The sequence below is a fragment of the Varanus komodoensis genome, unplaced genomic scaffold (assembly GCF_004798865.1).
Source record: "Varanus komodoensis strain SLA01 unplaced genomic scaffold, ASM479886v1 scaffold82, whole genome shotgun sequence".
In the NCBI taxonomy this organism is placed as follows: Eukaryota; Metazoa; Chordata; class Lepidosauria; order Squamata; family Varanidae; genus Varanus; species Varanus komodoensis.
In genome coordinates, this window is record NW_025336508.1 from 2,173,070 (window position 1) to 2,195,335 (window position 22,266).

General features: G+C 50.1%; 1 protein-coding gene across 1 annotated transcript in view; it reads left to right on the plus strand.

Moving 5' to 3' along the window:
- Positions 1 to 22,266, plus strand: part of ARMC9 (armadillo repeat containing 9) — an 87,069-nt gene that overhangs the window by 59,503 nt on the left and 5,300 nt on the right. The window contains exons 21-24 of the mRNA XM_044456240.1: positions 3,004 to 3,108; positions 5,378 to 5,493; positions 16,101 to 16,228; positions 17,435 to 17,543. Coding sequence (XP_044312175.1) covers positions 3,004 to 3,108; positions 5,378 to 5,493; positions 16,101 to 16,228; positions 17,435 to 17,543 — 458 coding nt within the window. The remainder of the gene's footprint in view (positions 1 to 3,003; positions 3,109 to 5,377; positions 5,494 to 16,100; positions 16,229 to 17,434; positions 17,544 to 22,266) is intronic.

The window sequence follows — 22,266 nt, forward strand, 5'->3', positions numbered from 1 at the left end:
TTACTATTAATGTGTTGCGTTTATGCCATGCTTTTTTTCCTCTTGCAAGGAACCCAAAGCAGCTTACATAGTTGTACTCAGCTCCGTTTTTATCCCCTCAACAACAACCCTGTGAGAAAGATTAGGCTGAGAGTCTGTGACTGGCCCAGAGTCACCCAGTGAGTTTCATGGCCAAGTGGGACTCAAACCCACATCTCCTAGGCCCACAGTCTGCATTCTGACCACCACACCACCCTGGGTTCATATCTACAGATGACTGGGACTCAGGCAATTTGGGTTCTAGTCCCTGTGGAGCCAACTGGGTGACTTTAGCCAGTCACAAACTCTCACCCCAGCCAACTTCACAGGGCTGTTGTGTGGATAAGATTGAGAGCAGGAGGAGGAGGATGATATAAGCTGCCCTGAGTTCTTCAAAAAAAGAGAGAAAGTCAGGATATAAATCAAATAAACAATGACACAATCCCCATCCCGCTCTGACCAAGCCGCTCCCAGCAAGTGCCAGTGGCTGCCGCCCATGAAGTGCCCAGTAGGTCTTGTGGGTGGCTGGTTTCAGCTTCCTCACTGATACGAGGAAGCGGGCTCTGCCTCCCTCCACCCCACATGGTGCTTGAGGTGGTAGTCCAGCATGACTGGAGGGCCCAGGCTGAGCAAGGCTAGCTTAGTGCTGTGTGCAGATTTCTTTTTCTTCACATCTTCATCCCCTGTTGTCCCTTTCCCCTTCTTTTTGCGATCTCTGTTGTCTTTTCCTCCCTCCAACCGCTGAACTTCTGGCTGTAAGCTCCTTGGGGCAGGAACCTTTCATTTCGTCTTCTGCACCAGGCCTCAGATGGTGTTGAACAAATAGCAATTTTTTAAAAAATCCTTACACTTGGTGAGTTCAATTCCACACCCACCCCACTCCCCATTACATGAGGGGAGGCTCACAAAGATCCTGTATAACATTTGCTGTAAATTTCGAAATGAATATAATGTGTGTGGCGTGTCTGCCCGGCATTTAAGGTGTATAAATAACAGACTCTGAGAGTAGTTTCTTTGGCTGATGCAGTTGCTTAGTTATTTTGAAAGGCCGTTTTGTCAAAGCAGCAGTGGACATGAGTTAGAGTCAGTGGAGACTGGTTTGGCTGCCTGCCCCGTCTGCATCTGCTTTTCCTGTTCTCGCAAGCCTTGCCTTTGCAGGCAGCACCTCTTAAAAGCTGACATGGGATTGGACCCCTGCTGCTTGCAAGATAGGTTTAAATGTGCGTTCATCAATACAGGGCAGAGCAAATCCAGGAAGCCGGGGTTCCGCATTTATCTGTTTATCTGTCAACCTTTTGTTCTGGAAATGCTGAAACTGCCTTTGCCAACCTGGTACCATCCAGATGTTAAATCTTGTCCCCTGTTGCTGGTCCTGTGGGAATTGCAGTCCAGCACATACATACAGCCCCCACTTGTGGAAAGCTGTGCCAAAACATTTCAGCCAAGGATTTTTTTCTGTTTCTTTTCAGCCCTTCATCGGAAATGGATTTGGGCAGTGCACGGAAAAGGCCCGACCATTAGCTGGGTATTCTCCTTGCCAGCCAGCCTGGTTTGAGTTGGTTTGGACCCCATGGAGCAGAGGAGTTGCACTCACTTTCGTAGATGCTCCTGTGAAGCTCCTGGGGAAATAGGAGAGGCAGTATGGTGCAGTGGTCAGAGTGCTGGCCTAGGACCAGGGAGTTGCCGATTGCTCGGATCCCCATTCCCAAGTTCATTCGGTGACCCTGAGCCATTCGTCAGCTCACAGGGTAGTTAGGAGGGCAAGTTCATTCGCTTGCTTGCTCATTTGATTGTCTGTGGCATTTTATTCCTTCCTTTAACCAGCCTCCCATGCATGCTCAGACTGCAACACCCAGAATTCCCAGTCAATAGCCCTGCTGGATGGGAATTCTGGGAGTTGTTGCCCAAATGCCTCTGAAGGCCACCAGGTTGGGGGAGGTTGTTCTAACCAAAAAGACTTCCAGGTGAGCTCACAAATATAAGGAATGAGACAGTCCCCCACCCACAGGCTTACAGTCTAAAAGGAAATGATGTGAAAGGAAATGGGCTTGGAAGGGAAGAAGGAAAAAGCAGGATTCTCTCACTCAGAGAGCCGTAGAGTTGTGGGTAGGTCAGGCAGGGCACCCTGAGCACTTTCCAGGAGGGATGCGATGTATCTTCCAAGTGAGCCGTGCAGCGGGACCACCTGCCTCAATATGATAGGAGTCTCTAACGTACTGGACGACTCCGGTGTGTTTCCTGCTGAAGAAAACTGCTTTAGTTAATTGAGCACAAGCATCTCTATCGGTTAACTGATTAAAATGGCATTGCAGAATTCGTGCGTGGTGTTTGGCAGTTAGTAGTGAGGAAAATACAGCTTATCTAATGACTGAGGATGTCGCAGGATTGGACCTGTGCTATTGACATGCACATGGTGGGCCTGTCGTGAGCGGAGCCGGGTGGAGCCGGGGGTCAGACTAGATGGGCCGGGAGACCCCTTCTGACTCACCCTGTTTCTGTGTTTCTGTTGTGTTCCAAGGCCGAGATCGCTTGGGGTGAGGTGTGTGCTACCGTGGGCCTGGCTTTTCCAAGGTTATCTTGTTGGAGGGAGTGGAAGGTGGATGAAATCTGTGACTTCTGCAGCACCCGGGCCACTGTGGGAACGGAGGTTTAGCGCAAGCGGAAAAGTAGCGGGACGCAGTGCTCGGTGCCTCAGCCACACGGCCCCTTTCTATCCCCTTTCCACCGCGGCCTTTTTCTTAGAACCTGCCCTGCAAAACCGCTATTTGTTTATTTAAAGTTGTAACTGCTCATTTTTTATTGAGCACCGTGTCACAAGGAGTAACGGGAGAGATTTGCAGAGAAGGAGCCGCTCGGCAGAGGGAAGGACAGGCACAGCCTTGCAGCTGCTCCTGGCCTTTCCAGGGGGTCCACTCCCTCGACTGGACAGCTGACCAGGCTCAGGGTAGCTGATCCTCTGCTGCCTTGTTCTGCTTGTTCTGACAGGAGGATCACAACAGCATGGAAGCGGACCTGGACAAAGACGAGGTGCTGCAGCCTCAGCCGGGGGAGCTGTCGGGCGAGAAGCTCTTGACCACAGAGTACTTGGGGGTGAGTAGCGGACGTGAGGGCAGTTCTGGGGCGGGGTGGCTTGGCTTCCTCAACAGAGGTTTTAAGGGCATGCTGGGGGGAGTTCTCCCAAAGCTGCTACGCAAAAGAGCTTGTCGGTCCCCAGGGACGAAAGCCCAAAGGGCAACATGGCACTCCCGAGCCAATCCAGCACCGCTGCAGAGCGATCGCTGCGGGCGCCACTCGTGCAGCTTCAGATCACAGACAGGCAGCCTTTTGGGGCGTGGCGCATCTGGTGGTTTGAGCGGCTGTGCCGGGCACCCCCACCTAACGGCTGCCACAGAGGCATGGCAGAGGACCGAGGACCTGCCCGATAGACCGTGTGCGAGGCAGGGACAGGGCCCGTGCCTCCGCACACAGAGCAACTCCTCTGCGCCGGCGGTTTGCAGGACCAGCAGAAGCATGCGTCGCAGCGATCCCCGCTGGTGTGGCGGGAAGATGCGTGCACCGTGCGGCCTGCCCCGTCTCAGCGCTCGAGGAAGGGTGCACAAGGAGACCGGCACCAATGCTTGGCCGAACCATCTCGTCCAGCCCCCTTCCCATCGGGCAAAGCAATCGCTTGCCAGTGTGCCACCAGCTAGGCTTGAAGGCAGAACTCTCTGCCCTCGTGTCCCTTCAGTAACTGACGTTCGGAAGTAAACGCTGTGGAGCCAGGAGGCACCATTATTTTTCTCAAAAACTTGTCACTGTGGGTCACCCTGTGCTCGGTGCACCGGTTGCTTTTTCTGCCTCTGAATTACAGGAAGGGTCCGTGTTACTGTCTATTGCAACTGTATTTTGGTGTGACTGATTTGTGCCTACCAGGACCATGGTGGTGAGGGCCAGTCTAAAAAAGAGTTCTAAAAAAATGACATAATATAATGTCACGCAGTCCCTTCCAAAGCTGCCTCAGCCAGGGATCGTTGCCACACCTTGTGGTGTTAATTCCATGTTCGCCACAGGGGGATGGAGCGGAGAACCAAGCAAGCAAGCAAACAGCGGCCTGGAGAGCTGAGGCAGCGGTCTCGACATCAGAGATTTTTGGCACCTGACAAAGGCTGCGTGGGATTCCTGGGAGGCCGGTGGCCAGACAGCCCACAATCGGTCGACACGTGGGTGGGAACAAACGGGGCCAGAAATCCAGCTGTGTGACTAGATCCCTACAAATAAAGCCATACTTTGCCATAACACCTGAATGCTCATCCTTCAAGCTGCTTGTATGCTACTTGACAGCCTAGGATTTCCAGCCGGCTTATATAAAAGCGCATTCAGTACAAAAACTAATACAAAAACCGTGCAAAGAGAAAATGTGCACGCGCATGTATTTAGAACAATAGATACCTTAAAATATGACCACAGGAGAAGTAAAACAGTGTGGCGGAGGATCAGTTTCAAGTCAGAAAAAAACTGAGTGAACAAATGTCTCGACAGGAGGTGGCTCCGTTTGCCGGGTTTCAAGTCTGGCCACCTTCCTGTGCATCCCCATTTAAAGCATGACTGCATTATGCCACATGGAGCGGGCCTCTGGGGAGCATACTGGGCCATCTATCCCAAGAATCTTGGTGGCAGAGTAACGAAGTGAACCCCAGCCACTTCTGCCTGCTATGTGGGATACATGCTTTCCCAGCATGCATTGCCAGTCATATAATTTATAAAGCTGCCGTTTCCTGTGAGGGAGCCTTTTAAATGGGAGAGACCAGAGCGAAGCCAGGATTTCCTGAATGCAAAGTATGTGCTCAGTTTTGCCCTGGACTAGTTTCATGAAAGTGAAAGGAACTCAGGCAGAAATGAAATGGCGACTGCTGCTTAATTCCAGTATCACAGTTGCTTGTTTCCAAACATGGCAGCCTCAGTTAGCTCGTTATGATGTGTTTCTTTTCATGATTCTGTAATGACAGTAACTTTTTTTTTTAGAGTAGGTTTACTCTGAGCAATCAGTCTCAAAGCGGAGGCAAACTTTGGTTTCAGTTTGCCATCTCACAGTGAAACAAAACAGACCTGTGTTACTGGTAGATGATCCAAGACTATTTAGGCCTACGGCAGGCTTCCCCAGCATGGTGTTCTCCAAATGCGCTGGACCACAGGAGCCAAGAGTCTAATGCACCTGGAGGGCGCCAGATTGGGGAAGATGGACCTGAAAGGAGCAGATGTGATCCATCTCTTCTTTCCTGCCTCCTCTGATCTCAGGGCAGCTGCTGGCAAGATGCAGACCACTTGTGCTCTCTGGTTTGCTCTGATCACCCCACTGGTTCATTTCCCCTGCTTGTCTTAGATAATGACCAATACGCCAAAAACGAAGAAGAAGCCAGTTCCTGGCATGCACCAGAGCATCGATGAGCCTCTCCAGAGACCTGTGACGCCCAGCTACCACAGGACCGCCTACCCAATGTAAGTCCGAGTGAACAAGGCAGTGTTAGGCAGACTTTAAGTACTGCTCTCGTTCAAGAAATGTAATTCAGATTTGTGGAAAGATGCTGATGAAATAAAAAATCCATTTTAGACAGGAGATTGCTTTTGCTTTGTTATTTGAAGAATTCTTCTTCAGCTTGACGGGTGCTTGGAAGATTTAGCCAGGATAGACTAGAAATCTATGCTCAGGTCTGTCAATTTGCTTTGATTCCATGAGACCCAGAAGGTGGTACAGCAGTCAGCTGAGAATGTCAGCTTACTCATCCACGTACTTTCATTTTCGTTATTAGTCCTTACTCTTGATGGTGCTGTGAAAGCTGGACCATAAGGAAGGCTGAGTGCCAAAGGATTGAGGCCTTTGAATTGTGGTGCTGGAGGAGACTCCTGCGAGTCCCTTGGACCGCAAGGTGATCAAACCGGTCAGTCCTAGAGGAGATCAACCCTGACTGCTCTTTAGAAGGCCAGATCCTGAAGATGAAACTCAAATACTTTGGCCACCTGAGGAGACGGATGGACTCACTGGAAAAGACCCTGATGCTGGGAACGATTGACGGCAAAAGAAGGAGGGGATGGCAGAGAATGAGGTGGCTGGATGGGGTCTCTGAAGCAGTCGGCGTGAGCTTGGGTGGACTCCGAGGATGGTGGAGGACAGGAAGGCCTGGAGGAATGTTGTCCATGGGGTCGCGATGGGTCGGACACGACTTCGCGACTAACAACAACTTGATGATGCGTGGGCGATGCTTACCGACACTCCAGAGTCTCCGGGGTCTGTGTCTAAATTCAGTGTCTGGGTCTTGCAGAAGGGGTTTTGGTACCTTGCCTAGCTCCTTGCTTTCCCTATGTTGGGCAAAACCAGGATGGAACAAAATTATAATAGTGCAGAATGGATTATCCAAAAGATGGCAGAATTGTGCAGACACAGGTCAGAGAATTCAGATTTTCTTGGCATGGCACTTAAATTGTCTAGTGTAGCCTTCTCCAACTTGACATCCCACAGAAGTCTTGGGTTTCCGCTCCCATAAATCCTGGCCTTTAGGCGTGGGCTGGAGATGGTGGGGGTTCTAGCTGGAAGGCAAGAAATTGGTAAAGGCTGCTCTAGCTGCAAGATGTTGTGTGAACACACACTGGAATATACACGTTAATGTCTGTGGCATATCCATAAGAACGCATTGTGCCATTGTGGTTCCCTCACCACATAAGTGCTATGGAAAAGCTGACAAAAATACCAAAATACTTGTGGTTAAATGTCCTTCCTTTGGGAGAAGTGCACATCTGTTTGGGGCATTTTAAGTTAGGAGGGGAGACTGGGAGGGTATCCTGCTTCAGGCAGTGCAGAGACAGAGAAGAAGGAAACCAACCCTGGAAATGGGTCAGTGCCAGAAGCAAGGTCTGAGAGCAGTCCAAAGGCCCACAGGACCCCAGATCCTCAAAGGAGCCCAAGCATGCAAGCCTGGAGGCTGGGGAGTAGATGCTGCTGCAGAGCTTTCGGCCTGGAACAGAGGCTGTGGAAGCTTGAGCCTTTGGAAACCCACCCAGGACGCAGCTGAGGGCCATCAGCCACCTGCGGAGGAGCTTACTCATGAGTAGCCATTTCCTCAGGCAGGCCCTTCTTCACCTGGTGGCCCACCAAACCTGCACCGTGACCGTGCTCCCTGCGACTGGGCACTTGCTCTGCTTCTGCCTCGGAACCAGAGAGGACCCAGGCGCTCCGAACTCCCTCAAGGGCCTGCAACACAGGCTGCTCCTCCGCGGCAGACGCTCACGCAGCCCTGGCTCATCCTCCATGGAGGGTTCTCCCAGAGGAGGCTTGGGAGTGGGCAGCCCGACGGAGCTCCAGATTGGAGTGAGGCTCCTTCCTCGGTGTCCAGACTTCTGGGCCGTCTTCTGACACTAACAAAAAAACAGTTGAAGACTGTCCAAGGGAATTACGTTCCTTGTTGATGGTAGGGTTTGGCGCCACCTGCTTCTTGCAGTCCTCTGGGCAAAGGGGGCCTTTAGCGTAGACTCTGGGGTTAAAAGAGGGCTCAACGCATCGGCACATGGCATCTCCCTTGCCCCTGAGACAGAGTCACCCGCCTCAGCATCTCTGGCTCCACAAGGTCTGTGGCATGCGGGTGCCACAAAAAGGCCAATTTGCGGTGTAAGATTTGAGAGCGCAAGTGCGAGAGAGGATGCACTGCTGAGGTCTTCTGGGAAGGCGTTTTAGGGCTCAGCCGCAAGGCCTGAGGCATGTATTGGAGCATGGAGGAGGCGAGAAGGTCCCAGGATATCCAGCAGTTAATGCAGATTCTTCAGCCAACTTGAGCACTAGTCCTTGGCCTCCAAGAGGATTGCGGTCAGATCTCTCCCTCTCAAGCCCAAGGCTGATTTAATGAGAAAAATTTGATAACCCACCTCTGCCTACAAGATACCCGGTGGACATGCTGCGGTGGCTGGTGGTTGGAAAGGGCAGTCCTATTTCAAGTGCAGGTGGATGGGGTCACTCCAGCAGCAGGGAAGAGCCATGCTTGGCCCCCAGAGAATGCAAGCACAATTCATATTGAAGCATGAAATGAGAGCATGGGGTAGCGGGGAGAGGAATGCTTTCTGCTTTGTGGCATTGCATTATTTCTCATTAAGAAAACAGTGGGTGAGGACCGGAGGGAAGCATAAAGCTACCGAATGGGATTCTTTTTAAAATCTGAAATATAAACAAATCACTGAATTGTTGGGGGCAGAGTGTGTGAGTTGTGTTGCCACTAGTGTTGCAGAGAGATACTTTCCCACATTTCTTGCACACGCATATTTCAGCTGGCATTTCTTCTGGAATAAGGGATTGTTAAGACACCCTCAAGGGCAAGTGTGTGGGCTCCAAGCCATCCTACTAACTTACCCAGAAAAGTCTCTCAGCCCATGGGCATGTTGCTACCGAATAGGGGAAAGAATCCTTAACCCCAAGAAACACGTGCAGACAGTAGCATTAACAGTCAGAAGAAGATGGGCTGCTGTTCTTCGTCGTGGCCTCTGTGCATCACACATATGGGTACTGCGCCTGCGCAGTGCCTTTGGCCGGAAGATTGATAGCTAACGGTTTTTGGCAGGAAGCTCTGCTCCCCCTCCCCCTTGTGGCCTATAAAGAGCGGAGCGTCCGCCATTTTGTTCAGTCTTTGCGACCGCTGTTCACTGTGTCTTGTGCCGCTTTCGACTTTCGCTTTGGCTATTCTTGGTTCTCTCCTTATATATTGCCCTTATACTACTTTCCCCTTTCTTCATTCCCGCTTCTGTGTAGTTTTTCTCTTGTTATTTCTTTCTTCGATCTATCAAAAAAAAAAAAAAAACCAAAAAATTTTTCTTTTCCTTTTCTCTTTTTTTCTTCTTCTTTTTCTTTTTATTCTTCTTCTTCTTCTTCTTCTTCTTCTTCTTCTTCTTCTTCTTCTTCTTCTTCTTCTTCTTCTTCTCTTCTGCGATGGCGCAGCGAGCGGCTTTCCGCAAATGTGTGGACTGCGGGTCAAAAATGGCACCTACTGACTCGCATGACCTACGCCTCCTCTGCCTTGGAGAGGGGCATAGGACGGATAAGTGCATTCATTGCCTAGCCTTCTCAAAGCAGGCTAGGAAGAACCACGAGAACCGGCTTCGGAGGCTTCTTTGGGATAGGGCCCTGATGCAATCAGACCCACTCGTCTCCATCCCAAAACCTGGCTCTACTTCTGTGGCTCCACCCTCATGCCCTTCGAATGAGGTGCGTCCACTTCGGTGGCCCCCTCTGCTTCACCAAAAAAGAGGCATGAGAAGCGGAAGCATGCCGAAGAGAAGCCGGCAGGCCATAAGAAGGCCAGAAAGGAGAAGGCCTCTAAGCCTCCAAAGAAGGCTAAGTCCACGGACCGTCCCCGACATCGGGACTCGGAGCCGACGGGACCCTCGTTACTGGTGGCGGTTACGATACCGACCCCGCCCGAACCGATCCTTCAGGAGGCCATGCGGGTTACCCCTCAAGGGTCTCCCTGACGTGCGGTCGACCTCCCGCCTGCACCCCTTCCAACTCTATGGGGGTCTATTTCGGATGGGGAAATCCAGGACTCCCCTCCTAGGGCGAGGTCACCGACACCGATGCCCGCGGTGACGTTGGAGACAGAAGCTGGCCTGTCCCCACCAGGGAATCGGAGGAGCCGCTCGGTAGAGCAACGCCCAGAGAGTTGGTGTCATCCCTACTACCAACCTTGGGGAGACCCGCTCTCTATGGGGTACTACCCTGCTCCCAGGGCGCGATCCTCACCTCCGCCCCGCAACCAACCGCGATCAGTGGATCCGAGGAGGGTGCCACCTCAATCCCCGCAAAGCGGAAGCAGCCGCTCCTTCTCACCGGCGGAGTCATCATCTTCTGCCCCACCATACTATGGTGCTGATTCAGATGACTCTGAAGTAGACTCAACCTCCCTGGACGTCGTGGTGACATCCCAGGATCCTGCGTCACCCGATGAGTCCCATGTCTCCTTCGCGGAGCTGATGTCGAGGCTCGTCCAGTCCCTGGACATCGACGCTGCCCAGCGCCCTGGACCGTCGACGGACAAGTTTTACGACGTCGTCCGCGGGGAGCAATCGACTTCCATCGTTCTGCCGCTTATAACCACCCTGCGGCAGGCGATGACGCAGCCCTGGGACCTACCTTCACATGCTCAGCCGACGTCCAGGAGGTATGAGTCTATGTACAGGGTCTGGGAAGAAGACATCCCCTTCCTGTTAAAGCACCCGAAACCAAACTCGGCGGTCGTCGAATCCTCGCAAGGCAGAGAGGCGAGAGGACATACGGCGCCGAGGGATAAGGAGGGCCGGAAAATAGATTCCCTGGCCAGGCGAGTCTGTGCTGCCTCGGGCTTAGGACTTTGCATATCCAACTATGAGGTGACGTTGGCACGATATCAATATTTTATCATGCAGCGCCTCCACAACGTCGCCTCCACCCTCCCAGACCACCAGGGTGACCTTGCGAAGGTCCTAATCAAAGAAGCCATGCAGGTCGCGGTGCAGCAGTTGTCCACGGCACGTCACCACGTGGACACTGACTCCCGGGCCTTGGTCGGTGCCGTTTCCCTCTGGAGACATGCATGGCTCCGGAATTGTAATTTCCCGGAGGAAACCAAGCGGCGAATAGAAGAGATGCCTTTTGATGGTTCCGGGCTCTTCCATTCACGTACTGACCACAAACTCAAGAAACTACACGAGTCAAGAATGACAGCACGCAGGATGGAGATCCAGTCACACAACAGACGTAAGTGGTCCTGGAATCGGCCATCCTACAGGCAGTCATACCAGCAGAGACAGCTGCCGCAACACCGCCAGCAACAACAGCATCAACAGCGCCGCCGCCCTCAGCCCCAACAGCGCTTCCAACAGGGCCGCCGTCGTTTCGACAATCGGAGGCAGCGCTGACGGGACTGGCAAACCACTCCTCATGCTCCTCTAATACCCACCCTCCTCTCATCTGGGGATCGGCTCCGAAGCCGACTCCCCATTTGGGAGTCCATCACATCTGACCGGTGGGTATTATCCATTGTTCAACACAGCTATCGAATAGAATTCGACATCGTTCCTCCATCGAGTCCGATCCGGTCTACTTCATGTTCGCCAGTACTTCTCAGTGAAATACATCAACTTCTCCTTAAAGGAGCAATTCATCAAGTATTTCCATCTGATGGACTTCACGGATTCTATTCCAGATACTTTACGGTCCCCAAGCAGGATGGTGGTCTACATCCGATTTTGGATTTACGGGACTTGAATAAGTTTATTATACCGAGAAAGTTTTGTATGACCACCCTTCAAAACATTTTGCCGTTGTTAAGGAGAGGGGATTGGTTCGCCTCACTGGACCTGAAGGACGCCTACTTTCATATTTCAATTCATCCAACTTACAGGCGTTTCCTCCATTTTGCTGTTGTAAACCAACTTTATGAGTTCACAGTTCTACCCTTTGGACTGGCTACGGCTCCGAGAGTTTTTACCAAATGCATGGCTCCTGTCTGTGCCTTCCTACACCTTCAGGGCATACAAATTTATCTGTACCTCGATGACTGGCTGTTGGTCTCGCAATCCAGAGAAGGACTCCTAGACACCATCCATACAACCCATACCTTTCTAGATAGTCTGGGCCTACGTATTAATACAGAGAAATCTTCTCTTCTTCCGACACAGACGCTCACCTTCATCGGAGCCCGTTGTAGAAAGCCTTCCTCCCTCAGGACAGACAGCAGACTCTCGCTCGCCATATCCATCGAATCCGATGAGAGAGAAAGGTTAGAGTGAGATCCATCCAGAGGGTCCTGGGGTATATGGCCTCCTCATTTGCCGTAGTTCCACATGCCAGACTTTGGCTTCGCCCACTACAACTATTCTTCAACAAGGTGTATCATCCACAAAGGGACCCACAGTAGAAACGGATTCGGATCCCGTCTTCTGTGCTCCACTCCCTGTGCTGGTGGCTGAAACCGACCAATCTCGTGATGGGAGTCCCCTTCAGGGCGCGACCTCCTTCGATAACTCTCGGTACCGATGCGTCTCTCCTAGGATGGGGGGGCGATATGCTCTGGCCGGTCTACCCAGGGAACGTGGACTCATCTAGAATCCACAAATCATATCAACTTCCTAGAGCTGCTGGCAGTCTTCAAGGCCCTTCTTTCGAAAACCTTCTTCATCATCGGATCGTTCAGATAACTTTGGACAATATAGCGACCGTTTTTTATCTGAACAAGCAAGGAGGGACGAAGTCACCGACCTTAGCCAGGCTTTCTATGAGAATTTGGGACTGGTGCATTCAGAGAGACATTACTCTGATGGCCGTTCATCTGGCTGACACAGACAATGTGCATGCGGATCTTCTCAGCAGACACATCTTCACTTCTCACAAGTGGGAACTGGATCCTCGTACGCGCAACTACCTTTTCAGGCGCTGGGGGTTCCCCGATGTGGACTTATTCGCTACTCGACGGAACAGGGTATGCGAGACTTACTGTTCCAGAGCGGGAATCGGACAAGCATCCCTAGGGGACGCATTCATGATTCCTTGGGACAACATCAACTTCTATGCTTTCCCTCCGATTCCTCTTCTGATGAGGGTCATAGCAAAGATAGTGAGCGACCGTGCATCGGGGATACTACTTGCCCCTTGGTGGCCACGTCAAGCGTGGTTTGTGAAACTGCTCGACATCTCCCGCGAGGAGTTTCTTCATCTTCCAACACTTCCATATCTTATAACGCAAATGGACGGCACACTTCGTCACCTGGACTTGCTCTCATTGAACCTGACAGCGTGGCGGATTCGATGATTGACCTTCCATTGGGGCCGATGATGGATTCGAGAGCCTCGAATCCGACAGCTTCTACTAACCCATCAGTACCGACGGTTACTTTGACCACTTCGGTTCCAGTTCTTGAATCCAACCATGTGGGTGCCTCTCACTGCCACAGTCTCTCCGTACCATCCGGTTCGAGACAGGCCCCGTCGAATTCGAACCCAATGCTCTTGCACCCTGAGATTCAGCATATTATCGACTCTGCCCTAAAGCCGTCCACAAGGAAGTCATATACGGCTAAATGGAAACGTTTTTCCACCTTTGCCGAGTGTCATTCGTTCTCCCCACTTGTCTCATCAATCGAACAAATTCTTCAGTTCCTTCTGGAGTTGCATCACTCTGGACTGAAGCCGTCTTCTATTAAAGTGTATATGGCCGCAATAGCCTACCACCGTGGCTTAGTCGACAGATCACCCCTATTTTCTCATCCTATCCTCAAGAGTTTTTTGAAAGGACTGTATAATCTTAATCCATCAATTAGACTGGTTATGCCCACGTGGAGCCTTTCTGTAGTTCTACAGGCCCTTATGAAGGCCCCCTTTGAACCTTTGGTGACTGTGGATCTCCGATTAGTTTTTTGGAAGACGGCAGTCCTTGTAGCTGTCACGTCAGCCCGGAGGACCAGTGAACTTTGTGCCCTCCGCGTCAACCCTCCTTATCTAAACTTCCACAGAGAAAAGGTCGTTTTACGTCTCGACCCATCTTTCTTGCCCAAAGTCTCTACACCTTTCCATACAGGACAAGACATTGTACTGCCTGCCTTTTTTCCATCGCCGTCAAATCCCTTGGAAAGATCCTTGCACTCCCTCGACGTTCGGCGTTGTTTAGCCTTTTATCGATCGCGAACGGAGTCTATTCAGCAATCCAATAAACTGTTCATCAAATATTCGGCTAGAGACCAGGGCGACCCAGTCACTCCACAAAGGCTTTCTAAATGGATAGTCCACACTATTGTCTTGTGTTATCAGTTAGCTAAGCTCGAACTGCCCTCAGTTCCTCGAGGCCATTCTACTATAGCTGTCGCTACATCTTCTGCATTTGCATCTGGGGTTCCGATTGATGATGTCTGCCGAGCTGCTACTTGGGCGAATCCCTGCACTTTCGCCAAGCATTACCGTCTCGATGTTCGGGCTCGACGGGACTGCTCCTTCGGTAGAGCTGTTCTCTCCTCCGTCCTTCGATAAGGACACCTTCCCTCCTCCTTTGATGGTAAGCTTGTTAATCTACCCATATGTGTGATGCACAGAGGCCATGATGAAGAAAAGCAGATTGCTTACCTGTAATTGATGTTCTTCGAGTGGCCATCTGTGCAGTCACACAACCCGCCTGCTGGCCCCGCTCGGTGTCGGTGAGTGGATGCATCGACAGCTCAATGTCGATGAGAGAGGGCATCTTCGGTACCGACCATCTCCTTTACGGTACCGACAAAAAAAAAAAAATCTATTAAGATACTGTACGTTCAGTTGCAAAGACTGAACAAAATGGCGGACGCTCCGCTCTTTATAGGCCACAAGGGGGAGGGGGAGCGGAGCTTCCCGCCAAAAACTGTTAGCTATCAATCTTCCGGCCAAAGGCACTGCGTAGGCGCAGTACCCATATGTGTGACTGCACAGATGGCCACTTGAAGAACATCAGTTACAGGTAAGCAACCTGCTTTTCTTTGCCAGTTCCAGTTAGAAGAGCATTCTCATTTATGGAAGGACTGGCCCTCATCTGGCTAGTTTTTAGTGTCTTCACTGAGTGTTTTGGGTGATATTTGGTGGATATTTTTGGTGAATCCAGTTGGTGTCTCATTCCGGCATGCATAGCAGGTATCGGCAGTCTTACACATGCACATTCCTAAGCAAGGAGCATTTCTGAAATGGCAGCCGCTGGTTGCTATTTCTGGCAGGTAGGCCTTTCCCCATTTTAACAGATGCTGGATTTTTATCTGGGGAGCTAGATTTTAAAATCATGCACTGGAGAAGGATCAAGGAATCCCCCCTTTACTCAGTTTCTCCATGTCTCACAAGTTCATGAGATCCACTCATTTCACCAGACCCTTCCTGCAAGGCATATCTGTGGTCTTCATTCCACCTGGCATTGTCCAGATTTCAAGGAATCTTGATTCTCTTCTGAACTGCATTAGCAAATAGTTTTATTTCGTTTATTTCATGTCCCTGTAACATGGATGAAGCAAAGTGCAAGATCAAGCCACATATGAACAGCAACATCCCAATAGAAACAGGGAGAAAGCTTACAATATCTCACCTGCACAAACCAAAAGAGGGGTGAGCAACCAACCACCCCCAGCCGAATTTCAGAAGTCCATTTGGACCTCTGGCAGGGTGACCTTTCTCCTCCTGGCAGCTACTGCCTAGGCAGGAAAAATGGGGAAGAGAGAGGGAGAAATGAGAGTACTAGAAAGAGAAGGATCCAGAGGGTGTGGGCAAAGGGAGGAGGAAGGGGTGGCCTCACAGTTGGTTCTGGCCTCGGCCGCTGCCAACATGCCGCCTTTAGCAGAAGATGCGTAAATGCCTGGGGATTACTGCAAATGGATCAGCATCCAGGGATGCATCTCCACAAGGAAAGGTCTTACGAAGTGGGGCTAGAAATTTTCCCAGTCCAAATGCTCAGAGAACAGCCACTCCCCAGAGCAGACACAGCTGGGGGGGGGGGCTGCTTCATGATAGTTACCACCTCCCTGCATTCAAAACAATATGGAGAATAAAACTGAAATGAAGACCCTCTTGATTGGCCGCAGCAGAAGGCCAAGGGCAACATCGCAAACAGGCAGGGTCCATACCTTACTTTGCTTTAAAAAAACATCATTTTAACACTGTTAATAATAAATCTCATTACAATAACCAGGGCTAGCTACCAAAGGTAAGGTTCTGGGAAACACCTGGTCAGCCATGAGTCTCATGTGGTTGGTGGGAGTACTCCAAGCCAGAAGCCCCCCAGATGTTAGTGGAGAGATCAGTCCGCAAAAGTGCCAGTCTGCTACCGGCTGGATGTTCTGGACTACACCTTACATAAACCACAGCCAGTATGGCCACTGGTTGGGAATGATAGGAGTTACTATCCGGAGTCTGAACCACCTGAGCAGCACCAGGTGTCTGCTCCTCAACCCATCTTCTCGACAGAAAGAGGAAGATAGCCCTGGCACTGGCTTACATGCAAAATTCCTCCTTCGTGAGAAGAAGTGAGGGAGTTACTGATGGTTGTCACTTCCAACTGCGGTCTCTCACTGGTCTGCCTTCTCGTTTTCTGAACCAGGCCAGAAAATGATGCCATTTCTTCCTGTGGCAGCAGGAATAGCTGTGTCCAACAGGGGCAGAACCCCCGCCCCCCGACATGCAGTGGGAAGAGACCCAGCCTTTCGGAACGTTGCTCCTCTTCAGCCTGTAAGTATTTGAAAGACTGGAGATGAGTTTAAGTCTGCCGTTCAGAAGTGGTCACTAAACAGCCTACTCTGGGCAAGAGATTATTTAATGTCAGTGAGCTTTAAAGCTTTGAGAATCAGCAGGTTGCGATAGAGGACATAGGAACCAGATCCCAACATTGGCTTGGAGTGTGAGGAGACAGAGGATAAGATTGGAATGCCAGAGAATCATATTTATCTGTTAAAATATGTTTAAACTTTTAAATGTGTTTTAAATGTGTTTAAAACCACACATTCACCCAAAATCTGCTCCCATGGCAGCTGGGATGGATTTAGGGGTAGGTCATAACTCAGTGGTAGAACATGTGCAGAAGGCATTTGCTTATAGAGAATTATGTTGGGCCACGTTTAAGGGTAGAAAACCTCTTTCAGATTTAATCCTTAAGCATCTCCACATCAAGTTGGAAAAGATCTCTCTTTTTAATAAAAGGTATAGGATTTGGGAATAAAATTAAGATTAGCTTATTTGCAGATGATTCATTATTAATGACAGAAGATCCAGTTAAGGTTATGGAGCAGATTAAAATACATTTAACAGAAATTTGGAGAAATAACAGGTTTACAAGTAAATTGGGACAAATCGGAAATTATGCTATTTAATTGTTATCAAGTAGAAAAGGATGAGAATAAGTGCAAGTTAGAAATTAAGATATGTAAAATCATTAAGTATTTAGGTGTAAATATTGCAAAAAATTGCAAAGTTTAAGAGGGAATAATTTTGAAAAGTTAAAATATGAAATGAAAGAGAACATGAATGAATTTAGAAGGTGGGTTTATCATGGTTTGGTAGAATAGCAGCATCGAAGGGCAGGGAGACAGGTGCAGCTGAATCCTGGGCCCACATTGGGTGGGGAGCCCTCCCACATCCAGCTCCCAACCATTTCAGCAGAGAAGAACTTTCTTCCGGATCGTGCCTTTTATCCAGTATCACAAGTGGAGATGCCATCGGGAGATTTTGCCTCAAACTTGCCACTTTCTTGGGCTATTCCTGGGGCAATCTGGTCTAAAACCTCTCCACTACCTGGGTAGCTTACTAGCGACTTTGCATTAGCCATAAGTGCAGTGTCTACTTGGCAGTACGAGGGAAGCGGCATAGGGATGAGCAGCTCATGAAACTGAACTGCAAAGCACTCCCTCCAGAGTCTGAAATGTTCCTTTCTTCAAACAGCGTTTGGAACAGAAGCTTCCGAGAGGTCCTTGGATCTTGGAGCAGGTCGGTGCATCCCTCCAGGTGCAGATGTCCTGACTCTCCAGTCCACCAGGAATTCCCAGGATAGGTATGTGAGTAGCTGTAGGTCGGCGTTCCCTCACCTAGTGTCCTCCAGATGTACAGGGCTGCAGTCCCATCTTCCCCAGCCAGCATGGGGAATTGCTGCAGTTCGTTTTCTGAAATGTGAGGGTGGAAATGAGCAACCTCTGCATTCTAGAACAGTGTGCTTGGCAAGTGCCGGTATTGTGTTCCCACCTCTGGTGGCCAAATTATGGTTGTTTTTAATGGAGAAGTTCTTTGCTGAATGGGAGGAAGTGACATGAACCAGAATTTTCTTCGCCCTTCCTGACCATTCTGTGTATGTGTTTACAGTTTCCTGTTGCAAAATGTGATTTACAATTAGAACAGTTGGAACATGTGAGAGTATGCCAAGCAAGAACCCTGATTGATTTTTTTTTTTTTTTTTTTGCATCACTGAAATGCTTTGCTAGGCTGGTGTTCTTGCCTATTCTGCAGTGCTATTCTGTGATTTTAGAATGAAATAGTAATAGAGTTGGAAGGGGCCTGTATGTTTCCCATTACCCATCCAGCTTCACCCCCAGACCTTCCAGCTCAGCAAAGGAGACTCAACATGCCGGCTGTCCCTTGCAACTATTAAATTACTTCAACTATTATTATTGTTAATTTCATTTCTGTACTGCCCGGCAGCTGAAGATATCTGGACAATTCACAACAAACATGTAAATATGATAGCAAAAATGGATGGCAATTAAAACACAAACAACAATAAAATATAATACAATGAAAAATTCCAGTATACTAAATGTACAGCCATGTAAACAACTAGAAAAGTTTCAGTAAAAACTAGACCTGTTAAAACAGCTGGCGTGTCCCTTCATATGCCATTAAAGAGAGGGCAGTCTTAACCCGGCACTGAAAAGATGGCAATGTTGGCGCCAGGAGAGCTTCGCTGCAGAGATGCTTCCATAGTGGGGTGCCAGCACTGGGAAGACCCTGCTCGTTGTGCCTTCTGCAGAGGTGGCAGTCAGATGAAGGCCTTAAATGCAGAACACAGCATCCAGGTAGACGTGGTTGGGAGAGGCATCCTGTCAGCCTCCGGCCAGGGATTCTGCCATTCTGTCCAGCACAGTTTATAGGTTGGAACCGGCACCTTGCCTTGAGCTTGGAGGCAGCGCAGAATTGATCATGTGCGTTCAGATGATCTGGTCACAGTTACTAATCTGGCTGCTGAATTTTGCACAAGCTGCAGCTTCTGGACAGCCTTCAAGGGCAGCCCGTCTGTGATCTGCTTGGGGATGGGCATGTTTGCCTGTGGAAAAATTGCCAGAAGCTGCTCACCGCTCGTGGGGGAGAGCAGATGCTAAAGTGAAACCAGGCTTGGTGAAGGTTGACAGAGCAATGCTGCAAATGTCAGTGTTAGCACAGTCCTGTGGCTTGTGCATCAGATCCAGCCGGCCATGTGGTTTTTCAGAAAACCAACTATGAGATCACCAAGTCACACCAACCTCATAACTGTGTCTCCATGCTCAGCTGTCACGTACACCCACTGTTGCATTGCAGGACTGCCTCTGACATACAAGCAAGAGCAAGCCCCAAGAAGGGTGTGGGGGTCAGTCTAGGGGGCCGGGAGTGGAGACTGCCAGGGCTCAGAATATCCTCTGGCCCTCCATGCTGAAGCACCTCGGCTAGGCAGGGAAAGCTTGCTGTCAGGATGCAGCGATCTTTGGCCTCCGTGCTGTGCTGCCTCCCTCTATAGGATGCCTACAATCCTCCAAGTCCTGTGGACTGCAGGCATTCCTGATTGGATTGTGCCCTTCAACACATAGGACCTCACAAAGAGCCCTAAACACATGGACTGGCAATATGACTTGGAATGCAGTGGCTTAAGATGTCCCTTGAGCCTGCCTGCCTGCCTGCCTGCCTGCCTGCCTGCCTGCCTGCCTTCCTTCCTTCCTTCCTTCCTTCCTTCCTTCCTTCCTTCCTTCCTTCCTTCCTTCCTTCAGAGCTTTTCTGTACCGTCATTACCAAAAGTCTCAGGATGGTCTTACAATAAAATTAAAATAACGATTTAAACCTTAAAATGCTGGGAAAATAAAAAGGGTTTGGCCTGGCACTGAAAAGAATATAGTGTCAGTGCCCGGTGAACCTCTCTGGGGAGCGTGTTCCATAACCAGGGCACCGCCACTGAGAAAGCCTTCCTCCAGGTAGCCGCTCTCCTAATCCTCAAAGAGGGCTCCCGAAGAAGGCGCTCCGGCCCAGATTGTAAGGGGCGGGCAGGTGCACAGGGAAGGAGACGCTTCCCATTCCCTGTTATGGGACTGCAAATGCCACTGACTTGACTTGGCCTGGCTGAGGAGCCCACATCCGCTAGCAGGCAGTTTGACCTTACACGCCAACAAATTAAAAAACCTATATTTTGCCATGGAAGAGCAGCATTCTGTAGTTAAATTATGACAAATGCTTGTAAAATTCTATGAATGAGACAGGATGACCATGTTACAAAAGCCTTGTTTGAAATCACGTCTGGAAGGTGACACTTTAGCAGAAACTTCCAATGGCAACTGTTCAAGAGCCATCCCTTTTTTTTGGAGGGGGGCACTTTTGCTGCCGCCTGTCAAGGTTGCTGCCTTTATTTATTTATTTAGAAAATTTCTATGCTGCCCCATTCGCTGAAGCCTCGGGGCGGCTCACAAAGGTAACATATTTATATGTTGATCTGAAGTGTTTCTGTGCTGCCATTCAGCCAGAGAGGCTTTCCTATAATCTCTTAAACAAGACAATCTCTGCTCATAGGCTTATAGTTTTAAAAGGCCATGACACACAAGGAAAAAGGAATGGGGAGGGAAGAGGAAAAATGCATTGTTTCCTGCAGGGCTGGTGGTCTGGCCCTGGCCTCCCTCGCCTCCCCCTCAGTGCTGCCTGCTAGAAACAGCTGCTGGCAGTAGCAGCTGAGGGAGACGACTTTCCAAGCGACCATCCTGGCTTGGGCAGGGGGCTGGACCACAGGGTCTCTCAAGTCCTGTGCAGCTCCATGATTCCTATGTTCTGCTTGGCTTCTCACTTAAAAGCAATAATCATGTTTAAAATATTGCTGGGGTGGGATTTATTTTGCTTGCTTTCCATCCTTTTGTTCCGGAAATTTCAGGGCCGCTTCTGCTGGACTCTGCCCCAGTTCTCGTCCACGTGCCGTGCAGGTTCACATCAGTTTAGCATCAGCTGCATTTTAGATTTGGTCCTCCATGCAGCCGCAGGCCACCTGAGCACCCGCAACCAGCACAAGTGGTTTCCGAGGAGGAAAAACGGCCTTTTCCCATCAATAATAATACGACGCTTCCTTTCTTCTTTTTTTCAAATGTGCAAATTCGTGAACAAAGCACTGCCTGCAACAAAGAGATGCAAATCCTGAGAAGCCAATATTGATCGCTAGGTTAGGGAGAGCCTTGGAAAACCTTTCCCTTCCTATTCCCATGGCACATGGGAGGAAGCCACTCATGTAGCCTGCAGTGGCCCCAGTCCCTTGGGATCCCAGACCTTGTCAGCCCTGTGGGATCAAGTGAGAAACCAGACCAAAGGCCCTGTTATCTGCAGCCTGGTAGATTCCATTGAGCGGTATGAGAACCTTGCGGAGATGTTCCTTTAATCGTGCAGCAGAAAATGCAAATGTTTTCAGGGTTTTTCTCCATCGTCATGAGGACTTGGCACCTGCCCTTTTGTAGAAACGAAAGGTGAGACTTTTGGGACTCATCACACACCCTCTGATTCCCAGGCACTTTGAGCCCCAGGCTAAGTCCACTCAGCAGGGATATGTCATACCTGAATTGCTTCCCTAGTGCAATTTTAGGTGCATATAATAACATGTTTCCTGGAATCAGTGGGCAGGTGGGAGCATTTTGTTCTTTTACACATTAAGCCCTCTCACAACTTTTATAGCTTATGAGTCACTGACCACCTATCACAATATTTCTGCCCAAGTTATTTGTATGCCTTCAATTTGCTTTCTACCAGGAAGGCAAATACTGGAGTGGCACAGATTGTGCTTGCAGATAAAGATGTATATCTCTGTTTAAAAGACCAGGGCAGGGAAGTGGCTTCTCAAGTGCTCCTGCTTAACTAATTTTGCTAGAGTAGCTCCTTGTTATCATCAGTGGGGGCTCTCAGAGAAGCCTCTTGGGTATTTTGATTTGCCCTTGGGCAACTTAGTGGTTGCTTAATCCTGGTTTGATCCCAGGATGTGATAAGAGCTGTTGGGCATCTGTAAGACAGACCCTCTGCCCGCAGATCTGTTTTCCCTGGATCTGAAATTCCACTGAGAGCATTTCCAGGGGGCTCACGCCATTTGCATGTGATTCCGGGCACCTCCAGTTAAGAGATCCCAGGCAGGCAGCAGGCTGAGGAAACCCCATTCTTTGGAGAGAAGCTTTGAATCTCTGCCAGGTCGCATCCTGCGTCCAGCTCTCCACCTCTAGGCAGCGGTTTGGCAGAGGGGCTGGGGGCAGCCGTTTTGTCTGCAGGCTGAACTGGGCGTGATGCACAATATCTCAACAGGTTTTCGGCCTTCAGGGGAATTAGGGCCTGAGCGGGAGGCTGTTCTGCCCCTTCCTCCTCACGCCACTTCCTGCAATCAAACCCCCTCTCCCAGGGGGGGAAGACCAGGCTGCCTCCTTCAGAAGGCATCTGCTCAGGGAAGTGGGTCCAGTCCCACCTCTCACAGGGCCTCCACCCCAGTCCAGTCCAGACTTCTCACGCCCTCCTTTTGCCTTCGAGAAAGA